Source organism: Beta vulgaris, chromosome 8 (assembly GCF_026745355.1).
Source record: "Beta vulgaris subsp. vulgaris cultivar EL10 chromosome 8, EL10.2, whole genome shotgun sequence".
Classification (NCBI taxonomy): domain Eukaryota; kingdom Viridiplantae; phylum Streptophyta; class Magnoliopsida; order Caryophyllales; family Amaranthaceae; genus Beta; species Beta vulgaris.
The window spans coordinates 61,646,879-61,667,602 of NC_079209.1; the positions used below are offsets into that span (position 1 = coordinate 61,646,879).

The 20,724-nt window shown below is 32.1% G+C and overlaps 3 protein-coding genes across 4 annotated transcripts; 2 read left to right on the forward strand and 1 right to left on the reverse strand.

Annotated features, from left to right (window-relative positions):
* Positions 1 to 2,024: 2,024 nt before the first annotated feature.
* On the forward strand, positions 2,025 to 5,821 carry LOC130589771 (uncharacterized). Its single transcript, XM_057391332.1, has 4 exons — positions 2,025 to 2,176; positions 3,669 to 3,776; positions 3,863 to 4,895; positions 5,490 to 5,821. The coding sequence occupies exons 3-4, from the start codon at positions 4,503 to 4,505 to the stop codon at positions 5,814 to 5,816; spliced, it is 720 nt and encodes a 239-aa protein (XP_057247315.1). The 5' UTR covers positions 2,025 to 2,176; positions 3,669 to 3,776; positions 3,863 to 4,502; the 3' UTR covers positions 5,817 to 5,821.
* A 195-nt stretch (positions 5,822 to 6,016) lies between these two features.
* LOC130589772 (uncharacterized) lies at positions 6,017 to 8,732 on the forward strand. Of its 2 annotated transcripts, XR_008967420.1 has the most exons (4): positions 6,017 to 6,481; positions 6,768 to 6,908; positions 7,749 to 8,139; positions 8,490 to 8,732. XR_008967420.1 is itself a non-coding variant. In XM_057391333.1 (3 exons), exons 1-3 carry the CDS (start codon positions 6,196 to 6,198, stop codon positions 8,033 to 8,035), a joined length of 714 nt encoding a protein of 237 aa, XP_057247316.1. In that variant the 5' UTR covers positions 6,017 to 6,195; the 3' UTR covers positions 8,036 to 8,181. The 2 variants fall into 2 exon arrangements, 1 of the variants encoding a protein (XP_057247316.1); XM_057391333.1 differs by lacking the exon at positions 8,490 to 8,732 and having other exon boundaries at positions 7,749 to 8,181.
* A 4,983-nt stretch (positions 8,733 to 13,715) lies between these two features.
* Positions 13,716 to 15,025, reverse strand: LOC130589957 (protein FAR1-RELATED SEQUENCE 5-like). Its single transcript, XM_057391616.1, has 2 exons — positions 14,656 to 15,025; positions 13,716 to 13,958 (listed from the first exon to the last, which is right to left on the reverse strand). Exons 1-2 carry the CDS (start codon positions 14,920 to 14,922, stop codon positions 13,716 to 13,718), a joined length of 510 nt encoding a protein of 169 aa, XP_057247599.1. The 5' UTR covers positions 14,923 to 15,025.
* Positions 15,026 to 20,724: the final 5,699 nt, after the last annotated feature.

Sequence of the window (20,724 nt, forward strand, 5' to 3'; positions counted from 1 at the left end):
GGCGGCCCTTCTAGCAATGGATTGGCCAAACTTTCTAACATAGTGAGAATTATGTATCACTATCCAATGCGCATCAAAGTATTGTAATATGACATCAATGACATATTTTAGTTTAGAAAGTCTGTCGATAACTTTGTTAGCTTCTCGAAAGATATGTGTACTATGAAGATTATTAAAATTTAACAACAGTTGGCGTATATAGTGCATGATTGTGTAAATGATCCAAGGGCGGCAAAAGATGGCTCAATATATATATTAGTTAAACTTTTCAATTTTTTTAACAACAGTTGGCGTATATAGTGCCTCCGTTTTTTTTTTTACATGTTACACTTATTCGATTCTTAGGTAATTTTTGGAGAGGAGAGAGATAGAGAGAAAGAAAACAAAAGGATCCCATGTGAACATGTGATAGAAGAGAGATAGAGAGAAGTTATTATCCAAAATAAAAATTAACATCTAATTTGAAACTTTATTCTAAAATAGAAAATATTCATTATTTTAATTTAGAGCATGTGTCATACAAGAATATTTTCTACCGTTGTGAACAACTTAATAAGAAACAACTCATATACCTTATTTATATTCTATGAATTCTATACTCTGTATATAGCACGGGTTTAATTCTATAATTTATAATTTTATGTCATCTATACTAATATATTAAAAGGCATGCGTAAACAAGGAACGGTGCCACGTGGCGCTCTCCCTAGGGAGTTTTAGTTCATGTAATCCATGTACAATTAAAAAAATTAGAAATTGCATAGTATAGGTTTTGATACCATGACCTCAAGTTCATGTACTAAAGTTTTAACCACTAGACCAAGTTGTATTTAGTGATATCATATCAAAGTACAATATTAATAAATGAAAATTTTCTTACCCGGGGCATAGCCCGGACCTAATAACTAGTTCTAGAAGTAAAAGACGTACTGACACTTCTTATACAAAAGGCAACCATGACAAATTTGATGTTAACTTTTGCAATAATTTGCATGATTGAGTTAATTGAGATGATGTAAAACGCTCAAGATAAGGGCTTTCATGATCTGATGTATACAACCTAAGTGAAGAGAACTTAAGCTAAGCTTGTTTCTAAGAGAAGTACTTACGACATCACTACCTAACTAAGAGAAGAAAACATAGCATTTTGCACGTCATGAATGTTGATCGATGTAATTGTACCTATGTGCTTTCAACTATTATTGGTAATATTTGAGCCTATCATGCTAAAGAGGCCTCAATAACACTCCCATATTATATCGTGACTTGACCATTTGATAGGAACATGCATTGCACTTTGGTGCCTCAAGTGTATAGAGTATAGACCAAGTAGCTAGTCTGTTTGTCGGATCAATCTATCGTCACCCAATCACTTTAATTTGATTTCCAAATGAGTTCTATTGCTTTATGATTACAACTTGTAAGTTGACTAGGAAAAGACAGACATGATTTGGACCTTTTAAGCTCGTATCTTTGATTGGGGTACCTTTTCTTTTCTTTTTAATGTATGATTAAGTTAATACTTGCCTTGTATTTATTTTTCATGGCGTTGTTAAATAGAACTCCTATTTTTTGGAACTCTTGATGTGAAACTATCTTCATCTAAGACATAAATATTAGAGAAAGTATTGGGTCAGACTGTCTGACCCAATAGCTTCCGTCGGACGGGCTTAGCCATCAAAAACGCGCAGGCTTTCTTTTTTTTCATATTTGTTTTGTTGATCAGCAGTTTTGTTTATTTTTAGAAAAAACATATAACGGTTATTAGGTCATTATCTTTTTTCGATTTTGAAACTGTTTTTTTGGATTTCTACTTGATTCTCGCTAGTTTTAAAACTGATTCTTCTTCATTTCAAAGAAACCGATATATTATTTACTGATTATTTCTAGAATTTTTCTGCTTCTCTGCTGTTGAAACTTAGCGTGTTTTTTTGTTCGTAATTCATTACGTTTGCATCGCAAATATGGTGAAGAGGATTAGATGATGATTCTAGGTATAATTTCGTTTGTTTTTGCTGAAATTTTTTTTTGTTTTCAAAATTTGAGCGTTTTTGTTGTTGTAATTGTAATGTAGCCCGAAGTCGAAGAAGGTGAAGAGTCTCGCATCTTCAGGAAAAATTTTGGCACTGTCTACTGCTGGGAAGAAGAAAGAGAAAGATGGTGATTATGATCCAAGGTAGATTTCAAGTTCTTAGAGTAGTTTAGATATTTTTTTTTCTATTTTTGAATGTTTTCAGTTTATCAGAGTATTTATTTCATGTTTTTAGGGTTTGTGTTTCAGTTTTTGTTGTTTTATACACATGTTTTCAGTTGTTGTTGTTTTTCAGTTGATATTTATATTCTTTCAGTTGATTATAATATTCTTTCAGTTGCTACTTGTATTCTTTTAGTTGATGTTGTTTTCAGTTGATATTTATATTCCTTCAGTTGATTCTTGTATTGTTTCAGTTGATTCTAGTATTGTTTTAGTTGCTTCTTATATTCTTTCAGTTGATTTTGTTTAGTTTCATTTAGACATTTCTACCTTTCTTTTGTTGTTTTTTTATTTGTTTTTGTTTACTTTTTTTAAAAAAATAAAGATGTAACTGAGAAATGAAGTAGTGTAACTGAAAAATGAAGTAGTGTAACTGATACAATGTAAATTTTAACTGAATATTTTTAGTCTAATTGGAAAACAATGAAATAAAGAGTCATTATACTAAATGAAGTAGTAAGAAGACCAACTGAAAAATAAAGAAGTCTAGCTGACAACTAAATAAGACTAACTGAAAACTAAATAAGTCTATCTGAAGCACTATATAGACTAGCTGACAAACGGAGAAGTCTATCTGAAAAAACAAACAAGTCTATCTGAAGCACTATATAGACTAGCTGAAAAACGAACAAGTCTATCTGAAGCACTTTATATACTAGCTGAAAAACGAACAAGTCTATCTGAAGCACTATATTGACTAGCTGATAAAAGAAACAAGTCTAACTGAAGCAATGTAAATTTTCAATGAAAATTTTAAGTGTAATTGGAATAGAATGAAATGAAAGAATAATTATACTAAATGAAATAATAAGGACTAGCTGATAAACCAACAAGTTTAAGTGAAGCACAATAATGAAGTTACTTTGAATGACTGTAGAGACTAGCTGAGAAACAAACAAGTCTAACTGAAGCACTATATAGACTATCTGAAAAACAAACAAGTCTAACTGAAGCACTATATAGACTAGCTGAAAAATAAACAAGTCTAACTGAAGCACTATATAGACTATCTGAAAAACAAACAAGTCTAACTGAAGCACTATGTAGACTAGCTGAAAAATAAACAAGGCTACTTGAAGCACAACAAATACTAGCTGAAAAATAAAGAAGTTACTTTGAAGGACTGTAAAGACTAACTGAAAAATAAACTAGTCTAACTGAAGCACAATCTATATAAGCTGAAATGCAAACAAGTCTAACTGAAGCACTATATAGACTATCTGAAACACAAAGAAGTCTAACTGAAGCACTATATAGACTACCTTAAAAATAATCTAGGCTATTGTTTCAGTTGATGGTGGTCTGCTTTTAGTTGATGTTGGTATTCTTTCAGTTGATCTTTGTATTTTTTCAGTTGATGCTGTTTTTTTTTTTCAGTTAGTTTTATTGTTTGATTAAACTTTCTTTCTTTCAGATGTGATAAATCCTTGTCTAAGAAGAAAGGCAAATCTGATTTATCACCAATCAAGTTTTCATTTTCAAGATCTAATCCCGATCAACAGAAAGACACATTTGATAGATCGTATGTTTTTTTCATTATTCTCCTTTTATATTATATGATTGTGTTTTTTTTTATGTTTTAAAGTTATTTTTGTTCACTTTTGTTAGGAATTTCACTGAGCAAGAAATAAAGTCAATTAATCTACAAGTATTGTCAGACTATTCCCATTTAAATGAAGTGGTTAGTAATTTGAGTGATGAGCAAAAAAGAGACATTAGGGATATTGGGTTTGGGAGTCTCTTAGATATTAGGATAAAGAAGTTTTGTCCTAATCTGAATTTGGAGGTGTTGTTGAATTACAATGCATCTGGAATGATGTTTTCAACAAAGAATGGTAAACTGATTTTTAATAAGTTTACCAGTAGTGATGTTTTGGGGTTACCTGTGTCAGATAGAGCAGTAGAGGTTATAGATGATGACGCCTTTAGGAGGAAAGGTAGTCAGATAGAGGCTGGAAGTGCCAGGAAGGATTGTCATAGGTTTCTTGGTATTTCTGATCCCAAGAAGGTATATATTGGTAGAAAAAATTAGGATGATTTGTTTAAGAAATATGAATCCGGGGATGATTTCAAGAAGTTATTTGTTATCTTTTCGTTGTCCAAGCTTCTATGTCCTATAGCTGATTTAGGGCCTGTGCTGAAATGTGCCAAGAGTTTAGAAGATGCATCTGCAATTTCAAGTTATGACTGGTGTGGATATATATTGAGAAGTCTTTGTGCTGCTGTTTTGGACTGTCATCAGTCTATTATGATGAAGAAGAATGAGCTTGGACAGAAGAAAGTATCATTCAAGCTTCGGGGATGCGTTAGCGCTTTGACTCTTGCTGTTATTCACAACTTCAAGTGTCGTAATCTGGATTATTCAAATGTCAGTAAGCCATTTATCAGTTATTGGCAGGAAGAGAAGGATTTGAGTGATGTTGTGAAGCAGTTTGAGATCAACATGGATTTTATTCTGCCGGTGAAGCGTGAAAAACAGAAGGTTGAGTTTAAAACTCCCAGTGTTAGTGTTGCTAGTAGGAAGTCTGGTTCTCCTATAATTAAGGTGGTTGAGGGTCCATCACCTTCAACTAGGCAGCTTATCATGGATCTTCCTCATAGTTTGATGACTGATGAGGAAATAGATGCTCTTGATGTTCCTGTGAGTTTCATTTATCTTATGTTTTTATTTTTTTTACTCTTGAACTCTAAGTGAAGACTGTTGACCTCTAACTGAAATAATGTCAGTTCTAGCTGAAGAGCAAATAAGTCTAACTGAAAAGTAAAGAAGTGTAACTTAGAAATAAAGAAGTCTAACTGAAACTATGTAACTGAAGAGTTAATAAGTCTAACTGAAAATTATATTAGTCTAACTGAAAACTAAATAAGTCTAACTTAGAAGTAAATAAGTCTAGCTGAAAACTAAATAAGTCTAACTGAAAATTAAAGAAGTCTAACTGAAGAGTACATAAGTCTAACTGAAAACTAAAAAAGTCTAACTGAAGAGTACATAAGTCTAACTGAAGAGTACATAAGTCTAACTGAAAAGTAAATAAGTCTAACTGAAAACTAAATAAGTCTATCTGGAAACTAAATTAGTGTAACTGAAAACTAAATAAGTTTATTTATATTTCATTTAAGTTTTCATTTGATAGTTTGATTCTTTCAGATGGTCCTTATATTTTTGTTTATGTTGTTTCTGTGTCATCATCATATTGATTTGTTTGTTTATTCTATTTTGCTCTTTTAATTGAAGGAATATGTGAAGAACATGCACAAGTTGAAGAGGAATGCGCTTGCATTCTGTCAAGTGAATTTGGAGATTGCCCAGAATATTCGGGAGGAAGGCGAGAAGCTGTCTCAAGACAGTATTTCTCTGGATGATAGTGAAGTATTTAACCCAGATTTTCTGAGTCAAATTGACGACATATGCAAGCGTCATTTGGAAGCGAAAGACAGTGCAAACAAAGTTGATCCTACAATTTCACTATTGGTGAAGCGGCCTGTTGAATTGGAGTTTGGAAGAATTGAAAATGTTCCTGATTTGGATTCTGGTGTTCATGGAGTTGATTTGAAAGAATGAAGTAAGTTCCTTTCATTATATTATTTTCATGTTGTAGTTTTGTAATCTGGTTGGAATAAAAAATTTAGACTCTAACTGAAAGAAATGTTTAACTGAAGAAGTGAAATAGCTAACTTTGAGACTCTAACTGAAAGAATAAAAAGACCAACTGAAAACTGTGACAGTCTAACTGAAATAATATGAACACCAGCTGAAAATGAGATGAATAGTAAATGAATTTTTTCAATTCACTTAAGTTTTCATTTGATTGTTGGATTTTTTCAGTTTATTTTATTTTTTTCATCTGTTGGAAACATTGTTTCAGTTTATGTGTATTTAGTTGTTTTTTTATGTTTTGAATGAAGATGATGAAAAAGAAGGAGAGGAGGATGAGAAGAAGATGAATGCTGATGATGATCAGCATAAAGAAGATGATGATGATGATGATGATGATGATGGTGATGATAAGGATCACCATAATTATAATGAGACAAAGGATGATGATGCTGATGATAATGGTGATCCTGGTCTTCAAGGAGATGAAGACAAAGGAGGAGATAAGGATGCTGGTCTTCATGGAGATGAAGACAAAGGAGGAGATAATGGTGATCCTGGTCTTCAAGGAGATGAAGACAAAGTAGGAGATAAGGATGCTGGTCTTCATGGAGATGGAGAGGAAGGTGGAAGTAAGTTCTTCTTATTGTATTGTTTTAGTTTGCTTAAATGAAAAAGTTAAATAGCTAACTGAAAGAATAAAAAGACCAACTGAAAAGTCTGATATTCTAACTGAAATAATATTAATACTAGCTGAATATCATATAAATACCAAATGAAACTTTTGGTATTTGTTTTTATTTAATCTGGTGGAAAAATAGTTTTAGTTTGTCAATGAATTTATTCATTTCTGATTTTGTGTTTTTCAGTTATTGTGTATTTATTTATTTTTTTTATTGTTTTTGTTTTTGAATGAAGATAATGAGAAAGAACCGAAGGAAGATGATAATAAGAAGACTGGCAATGCTGATGATGATTGTGGTCTTCAAGGAGATAAAGAGGAAGGAGGAAATAAAGAGTTGGATGCTGGGGTTCATGCAGAAGGAGAGAAAGGAGGAAGTAAGTTTCTTTCATGTTATTCCTAATTGAAAGAATTCAAAGACCAACTGAAAAATGTGATGCTCTAAAGGAAATAATATCTTATAAATAGCAACTGAAATACTGTTTTAGTTTGTAACAATATGAAAACGAACTGAAAAATAAATAGGAAGTAAGCACTATAAAGATTACCTGAACAATAACTGATGAAGTATTATAAAGTGTAGCTGAAAATGATTGTAATAGTATCAAATAAAAGAATAATTATACTAAATGAAATAAATTAAGGACCAACTGAAAAGAAAATAAGTCTAACTGAAAAGTATATCAACTGAAAACTAAATTAGTCTAACTGATGAGCAAATAAGTCTAACTGAAGAGCAAATACGTCTAATTGAAGAGTTAATAAGTCTAACTGAAAACTAAATAAGTCTAACTGAAAACTAAATTAGTCTAACTGAAGAGTAAATAAGTCTAACTGAAGAGAAAATAAGTCTAACTGAAGTGTAAATAAGTCTAACTGAAGAGTTAATAAGTCTAACTGAAAACTAAATTACTCTAACTGAACACTTAATAAGTCTAACTTAATCAGTGTAACTGAAGAGTAAATAAGTCTAACGGAAGAGTAAATAAGTCTAACTGAAGTATTATAAAGACTAGCTGAAAAAATAAACAAGTCTAACTGAAGGACTATATATAAAGACTACCTGAACAATAAACAAGTCAAACTGAAAGAATATTCAGACCAACTGAAAATTTTGATACTCTAACTGAAATAGTCTTAATACCAATGAATATCATATAAATATCAAATGGAACTTTTTATATTTATTTTTTATTGTTTTTTGTTTTTGAATTAAGATGTTGAGAAAGAACAACCAAAGGAAGCTGATAGGAAGAGGAGGAATGCTGATGATGATCAAGTCAAAGGGGCTAAGGATAAGGATAAGTGTAAAATTTCTACACACGTCCCTACTCGCACCGCTGCTGGTATTGATATTGTTGATCTTCGTACTCCAACTCCTCCTCCTCCTCCTCCGTTGTTGAAGCTGTTGAGAATGTATATAGCAGAAAGTCTTGGAGAGTTGATTCTTCTGCTAAAAGGAAAAACATTGCTGATTTCGATGGCCCTTCATTCCAACTATTAACTCCTAGTCCTGTTGTTGAGGATCTTGCAGATAGTGCAGAGAGTGGTGAGGGTGTTGGAAGTTCAATTCCAATCATCACTCCAGTAAATGTAAAATATCCTCGAGTAAGTATAGTTTTAGTTTCTGTTTTAATTTGTTTATTTTTCTGTTTCAGTTAGTGTATGTTTCTTGTCATTTAGTATATCTTTTATTTCAGTTAGTGTATGTTTGTTGTCAGTTAGTATTAGTTTATGTTTGAGTTAGTGTAAGTTTCATGTCAGTTAGTGTTTGTTTCTTGTCAGTTAGTATTATTTTATGTTTCAGTTAGTGTATCTTTCTTGTCAGTTAGTAATAGTTTATTTTTCATTTGGTTTATGTTTCTTGTCAGTTAGTATCTGTTCTATTTTCAGTTAGTGTATGTTTATCTTTCAGTTAGTATATCTGTCATTTTTTTTGATATTTTAATTGAATGCAGGGTGATGGCTCTTATTCTGATCAATCATCATACAAATCCTACAAACCTCAGAAACAATCAAAGTCAGAAATCCCTTCAACACCTGAATTATTGAAGGGGTGGGACTATGACCCTTCTTCAGAGAAAGTTGGGAAAGTTGTGAGAGTTAAGGAACCAGGTGATGATTATGACGATGAAGGTTTGGAGGACCTGATTGATAGGATTGCTGATCATGGAGTTGAATCATCATCTGACAAGGCTAAAAAAGAAGGGATGAGAAGGAAGCTGGTGTTGTTTCATCTTCTACCCTGGATTGCATGTGTTCCTGTCAACAACCATGGCATAATATTATGTCGAAGTTTGCAGCATTATAATAGATATTTGAGTGATCTGTCTCCTGACCAGAGGTTGCTAGTTGATTATCTATTTTACAATGAGTATGAAGATGTTGCATATATATGTCATTGGATACAGATTCTGAGGAAGTGAAGATGAAAAATGACATTATGCAAAGTGAACTAAAAGTGATCTCATTGTGGATTTTGATAATCCTCATAGCAACTATGCGGTTCAGCGTACAAATTCGACTTAATTAGCATGCCTCGTCAAGGTTGGCTGACAAGTGGAGTTATTGACGGATGCGCCTTCATGTTCAATAGGCAAGAAGAGGAATCACCTTCTGCAACAAGGAGATTCTGGTTTAATATTATGCCTTTTGTAAGTGTTGTTATTGCTTAGTTTTATATGTTTGTTTTCATTTGGTCATAGTATTTTGTCAGTTGGTCATCTTCTGTTTTTCAGTTTGTCATGTTATGTTTTTCAGTTGGTCATATTATGTTTTCAGTCTAATAAAAAGTAAATAAGTGTAACTGACAACTAAATAAGTCTAACTGAAAACTTAATAAGTTAGCTGAATAATAATAAGTGTAACTGAAAAATAAAGAAGTCTAACTGAAAACTAAATGAGTCTAACTGAAAAGTAAATTACTCTAACTGAGAAGTAAATAAGTCTAACTGAAATTAATGAGTCTAACTGAAAACTTAATGAGTCTAACTGAAAACTTAATGAGTCTAACTGAAAACTAAATAAGTCTAACTGAAAACTAAATGAGTCTAACTGAAAAGTAAATATGTCTAACTGAGAAGTAAATAAGTCTAACTGAAAACTTAATGAGTCTCACTGAGAACTTAATGAGTCTAACTGAAAACTTAATGAGTCTAACTGAAAACTTAATGAGTCTAACTGAAAACTAAATAAGTCTAACTGAAAAGTAAATAAATCTAACTGACATTTTAAAAAGTCTAACTGAAAACTAAATTATTTTTCAGTTGTTATCTTCTGTTTCAGTTTGTCATAATATCTATTTTCTTTTGTTGTAGAACTATATCAATTGGTTGTGTGCTGAGAAGGTAAAAAAGGTTCAGTTTGAGAGTGAGATTGCTGAAAATGAGATTATTTTGAAGAAGCTGGAGGGCACTAGTAGTATGATCAGAAGTTGAAGGAATGGGAAGAAAACAAGAAAAAGCTTATTACAAAAGATGATGATTTATTCACAAGAAATGTAAGGAAGCTATTTCTTCATGGGTGAAATCATTTCCAGGGAATGATATTCGAGAAGCTGAACTGGTTAGTTGTATTATTGTTAACCATTTTTTTATTTCACTTAGTATTATTTTATGTTTCTTTAGTGTTTGTTTGTAGTTAGTTATTTCTCTTTCAGTTAGTGTATGTTACTTGTCAGTTAGTCCTAGTTTATGTTTTCAGTTAGTGTATGTTTTTAGTTCAGCTAGTGTTTTTAGTATTTCATTTTGTTTTTTGTTCTCTGTCAGGTAGACTTATTGCTTTTGCATCTTATGTTTATCTTCCAGATTTTTGTTCCTGTTCACAAGGATGATCATTATACTGTCTTGGTGCTGAACAAGAAAGCAAAAAGGATTGAAAATATTGACAATCGTACAGACATGAAGGACATTGATAGATATAAGCATGAGGAATTTAACGGTCTTACATACTTTGTACGTACCTTTTTATGAGCATTTGTATTTTTTTTTTGTTCCATTTTATTACTTGTTTTTTAATTGTTGTTTACTTTTTTGATCTTCAAATGCAGTGTCGTGCTTTTGATTCTTTTATGCAAGAGACTATGAGATGTCGTGATTTTGATCGTCTCCACCATTGGCAAACATCAACTCTTTACTTCCCTTGGAGAAGCAAGGACAACAATTTTGATTGTGGTGTCTATGCAATCAAAACCATGGAGCTGTATGACGGTCAAAATACTAACCATGTGCACTTGTTGACCTGAAAAGGGTATGATTACTTTATTTTTTAGGAGTATTTGCTTGTTACATTTCTGTTTTTGAAAGTTTTTTAATAGAAAAAGGTATGATAGCAGTTAGTGAAGGACTTGAAAGACTAGCTGAAAAACAAAGATGTCTAACTGAAGCACTATAAAGACTAGCTGAGAAATAATGAAGTCTAACTGAAGCACTGTAAAGACTAGCTTAGAAATAAACAAGTCTAACTGAAACAAATAAATACTAGCTGAAAAACAATCAAGTCTAACTGAAACACAATCATTACTAGCTGAAAGCATTATAAGGACTACCTGAAAAACAATGAAGCACTATAAAGACTAGTTGATGTTGTTGTTTATTTTCAGTTAGTTTTATTTTGTAATTGTTACATTTTTGAAACTTTTTTAATAGTTTTGATTTTTTTATTTTTTAGGCAGCCACCAAAAACCTTGAGCGGTGTAGGCTTGCTCTTCGTCTTGTGGACCATCCTTTAAACAAACTGAGAGAGAAAGTGAAGCATGACTGTTATGTTTGGTCTGCAAAGAAACCTGAACTGATGGCAAGACAGAAGATAAGGAAGGATAAAGAGGCTGTTCTAGATAAATTAGCATTTAATCGATCAAAGAAGACGAATAGAAAAGAAGCACACATTTTACGGCGAAGGAGGGATCATGAGGCGAAAGTAGAAGATGTGTTGAATAATAATTTTGGAGACAAAGTGAAAATAGAGCAACTGTTGAAATTTCATTATTTTAGGTGCCAAACTTTTTTTTATTATTATTATAATGTACAGTAGAAATAGAACCATTAATTTTGCAATGTACAGTGAAAAGCACAAACTCATTTTACATTTTATATCTGTGTTCTTTAATGAATTGTACATTTACACTTACTTTGAATGGAATACATTTGTGTAAATGAAGTTGTTTGAAAATTAATTGGAAAAATACAATCACCAACTGAAAAATGAAAAATCTAACTCATAATAATAAGTGTATGACATATATTTGTAAATATAAATTTTAAGTCTAACTGAATACACTGTAAATAGTAGCTGAAAAACAAACAAGTCTAACTGAAGAGTTATAAGTCTAACTGAAAAATAAACAAGTCTAACTGAAGCTCTATAAACTAGCTGAAAAATAAAGAAGTCTAGCTGAAGCACAATTAATACTAGCTGAAAAATAAATAAGTCTGACTGAAGGAAAATTAACACTAGCTGAAAATACACAAGTCTAACTGAAGCGTAATTAATAGAGAGCTGAAAATCAAATAAGTCTAACTGAAGCAGAAATATACACAAGTCTAACTGAAGACAATTAATACAAGCTGAAAAATAAATAAGTCTAACTGAAGCATAATTAAGACTAGCTGAAAATACACAAGTCTAACTGAAGCAGTATAAAGATAGCTGAGAAATAAATAAGTCTAACTGAAGCAGAATTAACACTAGCTGAAAAATACACAAGTCTAACTGAAACTCAATTAATATAAGCTGAAAAGTAAACACGTCTAACTGAAGCACTAGAAAACTAGCTGAAAAATAAACAAGTCTAACTGAAGGACAATAAATACTAATATTATGAATTTCGAGTAGCTTAGAAATAAACAAGTGTAAATTTCAATACAATTACTGATGGAATACAATTGAAAACTAATATTATTTGAACACTATTCAACTTGAGGTACATTTGGGGTTTTTGTTCCATATTCGTTCGGATGCCTTGTCTTCATTTTACGCTTCTCAAAATGTCCTTTTACTCTCTTGTTTCCCTTTGGGGTCTTCCTTTTGTCTTTATCACCTCAGGATTTTCAACTGTTTGTCTTCGTAGTTCTTCATCTTCGATTTCTTGTTGTTTTTGTTGATCGTCTTGAAAACTTCTTTCACTGATTTGTATAATTCCTTCAACGACTTGTCACATAATGTTCTTGCATCCTCATTTGATTGACATATTGACACTAGGTTGTAGAAATTCTTGGTTATTGCATGTCTCCATGGTGTCCACAACGTGCATTTTGGCTTTGGTCCTTGTCTGCTTTAATAAATGTTTCTTAGTCAATTATTTCATTTGACTAACTAAATTTTCAGATAGCTTATAAATTCTTTCAGGTGGTGTGTTAATTGTTTCAGTTAGTTAAGTGTTAAACCCCACACCCCCAAAACCCCCACCACTAATATCCCCCTCCCCACACAACAAAACCCCCAATTAATGTTCTGGTAGTAACATTAATGATCAGTTAGTTATATCTAATGTTTCAGCTGGAGCCTTTTTTTTTTCAGTTCACTAATTAAATCTTTCAGGTGATCAGTTAATTGTTTCAGTTGGAGTCTTCAGTTTTTCAGTTAGTTGCTTTCATTTGTCAGTTATCATATTGATTTATTTCACTAACCTTGAACATTCTCCCATACTGCTGACTTTGCAAGTCTTGTCCATCTCTTAAGGATATATTGTTGTGGTATTTGAAATATGCTGAACATGTGCATGACCCTTATTATGTGAAAGCAAAGCATCCCCGTCTCTGTGAAGCATTGACATGAGCACACTAATTCTGTTGTAGCCTCATCGTATGCTACTGTATGTGAATTGTGAAATCTTCTTCTGGTGAGACTTCAAACAACTTCAGCTGTGAGTTTTCTGTTGCAAATGCTCGTTAAAAATGATTGCCATTGCCCACTCATACTCTGTTTCAAAGTCATTATACAGTGCTAGTGTGTATACATCAGCTGCATGTTTCAGAAGCTTTGATTTGGATTTGACGGCTTTGGGACGTTCAGTTCTGTTCCGGAAGTTGTCACTAGTTTCATTGCTTCTCCATCTTTTCACTGTTTGCTCAAATATATGATAGAATTCAAACAGGTTTGTTGTTGCTTTTGCATTGAATGATATTGCCTTATTTGTGACTTCACTTCTTTGTGATGATAAGATTCCAGCTGAAAACATATCCCTTTTAATGCGGTGCACCACTTGTGTCTCTGATCATATACTTGCTCGAACCATTCTTTTTCTCGTGTCCATACAATTCCATCATTTTCGCCCACAATTCTTCAAAGCCTGATTCATTTTGACACCCCATCAAACAGTTCTTGAACATGTTCTTGAAGTCTTCATTGGTCTTGAGGGATCCGAAGTGGCTTACAAAGTTCTTCTCTATATGCCAAAGGCAAAGCCTATGTCTTGTATTTGGGAAAACCTGTTTAAGATAGTACATATTATGCTAGAAATCACTTTCATTTGAATGCTTGTGAATCTAATTAAAAGGTAAAGAAATAATATGAAGACCAACTGAAAATTTAAGAAGTCTAACTGAAAACAGTGTAAATGCTAACTGAAAATTTCATTAGACAAAAAGAAGTAATATGAAGCCCAAATGAAAACTAAATGAGTCTAACTGAAAACTAAATAAGTCTAACTGAAAAGTAAATTTGTCTAACTGAAAAGTAAATAAGTGTAACTGACAACTAAATAAGTCTAACTGAAAATTAACTAAGTCTACCTGAATAATCAATAAGTCTAACTGAAAAAGAAAGAAGTCTAACTGAAATAGTGGAAATAAATGAGTCTAACTGAAAACTAATAGTCTAACTGAAAACATATGAGTCTAACTGACAACTAAATGAGTCTAACTGAAACTAAATAAGTCTAACTGAAAACAATGAGTCTAACTGACAACTAAACGAGTCTAACTGAAAACTAAATAAGTCTAACTGAAAACTCAATGAGTCTAACTGAAAAGTAAATTAGTCTAACTGAAAAATTAATGAGTCTAAATGAAAACTAAATAGGTCTAACTGAATTATAAATAAGTCTAACTGAATATATAATAATTAACTCAAACTGAAGACTAAATAATTCTAACTGAAAACTAAATAATTCTAACTGAAAAATACCTTTTCAATTGCATTGCCCATTGCCTTATCTTGATCAGTGAAAATTGTCTTTGGCTCTTGTTGGCACATTGCTCTCTTGAATGTTTCTAGTAGCCATTCAAAGCTCTCTTCCTTTTCATTAGTTATGAAAGCACATGCAAACATTGTTGTTTTCCAATGGCAATTTATGCCAACAAATGGTGCACATATCAGTCCATATTTGTTTGTCCTATATGTTGTGTCAAATATCATAACATCTCCATATGCTTTGAAGTCCTCCAACATCATTGAATCTCGCCAAAAGTAGCTGACAATGTTGTTATGTTCCCCAAATTTCAGCCTGTAGAAGAATGCAGGATCATCATCCGCTCTTTGCTGAAGTAAGTCCAACACCTCTGCATATCCTTTCCTTCAACCAATCTTGTTCTGTACTGTGTGATATAGTTTAGATGGTCCCTTTTTGTGTGGCCCACTACTTCTTCTGATCCAGCCTCATGACACAAAAAGTTGTATGCATGCATTGGCTTTATGCCAGATTCAACCATTGTTTGTATTAGTTGTCCTTTTTGTTCAGTTATCTTCCTTTCTGATTTCAGATGATGTATTTCTTGTTGTATTACCAACTCATGGTTGTGCTGCAACTCATGAGCTACTACAACAAAGTCTTCACCAGGTTTTTCTTGCTTAAATCTGACCATGGCTTTGCATGCTGTTCTTGTTTCATTGACTACTCTTTCCTTTTTTTTGGTTGGCTGCTCAACATCTGGTATGTACTGAACAGTTTTTCTTGTTGTGTGTCTTTTTCTTTTGGTTCTGTTATTTTGTTTGTTGATTTTGAGCCTCCTTCCTTTGAGCAAACCAAGTAGAATTCGTATATTGAATTATCAATTCTCCTCCTCCTTAGAGTTTGTTTCCTAATACTAAATCCTAATGCTCTTGAGTGTGCTTGATACAAGTTGTAACCATCTTTGTGATCTGTAACATGTCTCCCTATTAAACTGCTACTGATATTTTCGTCATTGATGTACTTGAGATATTCATGTTCAGCTGTTGAGTTCATCGAAAAATAGGACACTAACTTAAAGAACAAAAGCACTAACTGAAAACTAAACAAGTGTAGCTGAAATGATTGTAATAGTATCAAATGAAAGAATAATTATACTAAATGAAATAAATTAAGGACCAACTGAAAAGAAAATAAGTCTAACTGAAAACTAAATAAGTCTAACTGAATCTGTCTAACTGAAGAGCAAATAAGTCTAACTGAATAGCAAATAAGTCTAACTGAAGAGTTAATAAGTCTAACTGAAAACTAAATAAGTCTAACTGAAAACTAAATTAGTCTAACTGAATCAGTCTAACTGAAGAGTAAATAAGTCTAACTGAAGAGAAATAAGTCTAACTGAAAGTGTAAATAAGTCTAACTGAAGAGTTAATAAGTCTAACTGAAAACTAAATATCTAACTAAACTAATAGTCTAACTGAATCAGTCTAACTGAAGAGTAAATAAGTCTAACTGAAGCGTAAATAAGTCTAACTGAAGGTAAATAGTCTAACTGAAGAGTTAATAAGTCTAACTGAAAACTAAATTATCTAACTGAACATTAATAAGTCTAACTGAAAACTAAATAAGTCTAACTGAAAATAAATAAGTCTAACTGAGAAGTATATTAACTGAAAACTAAATACTCTAACTGAACACTTAATAAGTCAACTGAAACTAAATAAGTCTAACTGAAAGTAATATTAACTGAGAAACTAAAGTACTCTAACTGAACACTAATAAGTCTAACTGAAAACTATATTAACTGAAAACTAAAGTACTTAACTGAAACTAATAAGTCTAACTGAAACTTAATAAGTCTAACTGAAAACTAAATAAGTCTAACTGAAAAAGAAGTTAATGAGTGAAAAATAGACTTTTGTTGCAATGTAAAGTAATTTTATACATACTAACTGATACAATCAAAATTCAACTGAAAATAGTAAATGCAATTGAAAATTAATTTTAGACATACACCTGTTCTTTGTCTTGTATTCCAGCTGATTCTTCATGTAATTTCTTTCTTTTTTTTTCTGATGTGATATCTGTGTTACGGTTTTCATTGTTTAGTTCAATTTGTAATGTGAGATCTCTGTGAGTATTCTCATTGCTCAGATCAATTTGTAACGAACTTGCGATTTGTGAATTCGAATCTTCGGTTGACATTCTTGTTCAATTTGTAACAAACTAGATTTCAGTAGTGGAACTAGATTTGTAGTGAGAAAGTGGATCTGTTGGATATGTTTTTGTTCTTGAACAATGGCGGATGAAGCGGATGAAGAGGGTGAAAGTGTTTTTTTTGTTTTTTTTTTATTTTTTCGGTCTTTAATAAGTCGCGCGCGTTGCGTTGTGTTGCTCGTCCGATGAGAGTGTTGTGTCGGACGAGTCCGACACAATACGTTCTCTAAATATTAAGACAGTATTGGTTTAAATATGGCATTTATTAGTTTAAATCATATATATTTATCAGTTTAACCTATTAGTTTATACCTATATTATATCATTTAAATCGAAAAATTGATTAGTTTGACTCATAGTATATCAGTGTAACTAAGACATCTATCAGTTTAATCCAAAACATCTATCAATTCAAGTCAGACATGTATCAATTTAAGCTCATATATTGATTGTCTTATGCCCATAAATCGATGACAACACCTCTTCTGAGTCATTCTAAATGAATGGCTAACACGCATGTCTCACACAAGACGCTTTGTTTCTTATGATTGTCCGTATGTTTTTAATAAAATGTCTAGATTCCATTGCCACGACATCAACTCACAAAACCACCAGATTGCTGTTGTACCACAGGAAAACCTCCATCCTCAAACCATTGCTCCACTAGAGCAACATAGATGGACGAAAATAGCATACCAAAAGCTTCATAAATTTCCAGTTTGGATCACTATATGGTAAAAGCCAAGTCTTTCAAGTAACAAAAGTGCGAGGAGCTAGGATTTAACCTGGTGTTTTGCACTTTTGCCATTTAACTTTTCCCATTTAGAATAATGAATTGGGTGGGGTCCCTTAACTTAAGTGCGACGGATGGAAGGTCTAAAAGGTTTGGGTGGGCCGTGGGTGTAATTGTTGGGCTGGGACAAAGAATTGGCCCAAAAAGAATAAACAAAGTAGAGGAGAATGGTAAAGACTAAAGCGGGACAAATAAAAACGAGGTAGGAAGTAGGAAGAGAAATAATTTTATAAGAATTATATCATAATTATGATAGTAATTTAAGTAACAAGTCACAATCTAAAAAATTCATGCATCATACATAATATAAAAACTAGTTGAACTAATACAAAAATAATTTTATTATTCACCCAGATAAACGAGTACGTCCTTAATCAATGTTTGTTTTCTTTAGTTCAATAATGAAAGAAAATGAAAATGAGAACGTATTGTGTCGGACTCGTCCGATCATAATCTTTGGTCGGACGACTTTCAGGTGGTTTCAATTTTTTTTCAGTTGGTTTCAAAAAAATTTCAGTTAGTCTTAATTTTTTTTCAGTTAGTCTTCATTTTTTTTCATTTAGTCTCAATTTGTTTTCAGTTAGTCTCCATTTTTTTCAGTTAGTCTAAATGAAAGTAAGTTACCTCTAAATGAAAGTAACTTAGGTCTAACTGAAAGTAACTTAGGTCTAACTGAAAGTAACTTAGGTCTAACTGAAAGTAAGTTACCTCAAACTGAAAGTAACTTAGGCCTAACTGAAAGTAACTTAGGTCTAACTGAAAGTAACTTAGGTCTAACTGAAAGTAACTTAGGTCTAAATGAAAGTAACTTAGGTCTAAATGAGAGTAACTCGGGATTCTTAGTTTTATTATTCTTTCATTTAACAACTAACTAATATTAAAAAAAAAAACACTAACCATCTGAAAGAATGAAGATCAAATAACCATGGTCACATTCATCTGGGTTCATATGAAAAATTCTCCAACTGTTCAGCTGGGATGATATTTGTTCCTTGGAAAACCAAGCTACCCATCATCTGAAACTGAAGCTTCTGTTGTGGATTGTTGTTCACATTCATCGACATTCCTTGCCCTAAAAACCCATTGTCTAACTGAAATTGAGCCACCTTTGGTTGTGCCTGATTATGATCCTTCATGGTATTTATGTTCATTCCTTGGGAACCATTATTTCCAAACATAGCACCCAATCGCTTCAACCCACTGAAAAATCTGGCGTATTTTGGGCCAATCCTTGCCGTCTGGTTCTCGGCATCGGTCTCTTAGTTCATCGTTGCCGATCAAGTCCGAACTATCAATGTCGCCGTCAGCGGTGGCGCCGTCAGCCCGTCTGACAGTAAGCATTGGTCAGACGGTCTGACCCAATACTTTCACAATGAAAATACCTAAAAATATGAAACAAGGAAAACGAAATCGAATAGAAAAAGATACAAACCGATAGAGACAAGATCACTCATCTCCTTCACACAAATGTTATCACTTATCTACATACACATTAGTTACACTTCAAATACTCACAGAAGCACTATAGCTAAAAATATCAAATATATCTCAAATAAATCACATCAACTAGTACATCAAACATTTTTTTTTTGCGCTAGAGAGCGACAAACCACAATGATGTAAACGAAACTTGATCTCAAGTCTTGAAAACCATCTCCACAAGATTTTACCAACTAACCTAATGTTTGATAAGTTTTTTTTTACCTCGAGATATTTCAAATGATATCTTTTTTTTACTTGGACTGGTTGTAGAAGCTCCATAAGTGGAGTATATGGGAGATCTCCTCCTCCCTTTAGTTGCACGTTTTTAAGCACGTATCATGACATGTGCGTCACTATACGCTTTTAATGTATATGACAATGTTTGTCATTATATTTTGTGCTCTTAAGTGCACCATATAGTTTTTCGAGAAAAAAAACTGTGAATGTCTCACAACACGTTGAAGCTCTATCAAAGCCTCATCTCATCTCATTCATATATATAGTGAGAAATAGATGAAAGGGATTCTATCTATTATTGTACATTTTTGTTAGGTCAAGCAATACATAAACAGCACGGAACTTTCAGCTGCTTTGATTTCGTTTTTTTTTCATACATATATGAATTGAAGCCAGTAAATCATGATTTCTTGCTTCTTCAGAGTCAAATTGACATTTAAGTAATGGGACAAGTTCTTTTATTTCTGTTCAAAATAATAAAAGCAGCATGATGGTTTTTGTTTTCTTTCCTTTGGCAATATATAGTCTCAGTTAATATTATCTCAATATTTTGCTCTATCTCATTGGTTTGTCTTTCTTTCTCTTTGCTTTAATTTTATAAAAGAAAAAAAAACTTATTTCGGATTAATCATACTACACGTTCAAAATAGGATTACCTAAATACGTTCAAAATTTTCACGGGTAAATCCAGCCAAAGTGTATAGGACTCACCCTTAAAAGTTAGAAAAAGGAAAGGGAATTCCTAATAACGATCGAGCCTGTAAGTTTAAAATTATGCAATAATACTCTTACCAACTATACCAAGTACTTCCTTCGTTCTTCAAAAATTAACCGGTTTAACTTTTAAAATCAAACTTATAAATTTGTGATCATATTTCTCACCATTATAAATTTATCTTATAATTATTGGTAGATTCTTATCAATGTACTCTCTCTATCTCTTATTAGTCTATCCACTTCTTTAGACATAGAGTTTTAAGAGGAACGAATAGTATGTGGGTTCTAAAGAAAAAAGAAAAGTACTCCTTTAGCTTGTTGTTGGCAAGAGAGAGAAGGAAAGTTTAGCATTTCATCCGATAGAAAAATGATGTTTTATGTAAAAACATAATAATATAAAGCTAGTGTGTGTCTATTCCAAAACAAAAACAAAAAGAAGTGGTTAAACTAATAAGAGACAACCCAAAAAGAAAAGTAGATAAACTAATAAGAGGTGAAGGGAGTATGTTATATAGTTTCAATATATTTAAATTTATTTAGTTTGCTAATGTATGTAGTTAGATATATTAATAGTTAAAGTATCGCATTAAAGACCATAAATGCTAAATAGAATCGCATAAATTATAATGATTTGTTAAAG

What these genes read in the sequence shown, in the direction of transcription:
- LOC130589771 (XM_057391332.1), top strand. Translation starts at nt 4,503, where the DNA reads ATGATGAAGAAGAATGAGCTTGGACAGAAGAAAGTATCATTCAAGCTT. An exon ending in TAGATGCTCTTGATGTTCCT is followed by an intron (nt 4,896 to 5,489) that starts GTGAGTTTCATT and finishes TTTTAATTGAAG; the next exon opens with GAATATGTGAAGAACATGCA.
- LOC130589772 (XM_057391333.1), top strand. Translation starts at nt 6,196, where the DNA reads ATGAATGCTGATGATGATCAGCATAAAGAAGATGATGATGATGATGAT. An exon ending in AGATGGAGAGGAAGGTGGAA is followed by an intron (nt 6,482 to 6,767) that starts GTAAGTTCTTCT and finishes TTTTGAATGAAG; the next exon opens with ATAATGAGAAAGAACCGAAG. An exon ending in AGAAGGAGAGAAAGGAGGAA is followed by an intron (nt 6,909 to 7,748) that starts GTAAGTTTCTTT and finishes TTTTGAATTAAG; the next exon opens with ATGTTGAGAAAGAACAACCA.
- LOC130589957 (XM_057391616.1), bottom strand. Translation starts at nt 14,922, where the DNA reads ATGATGTTGGAGGACTTCAAAGCATATGGAGATGTTATGATATTTGAC. An exon ending in TGGGCAATGCAATTGAAAAG is followed by an intron (nt 13,959 to 14,655) that starts GTATTTTTCAGT and finishes TATCTTAAACAG; the next exon opens with GTTTTCCCAAATACAAGACA.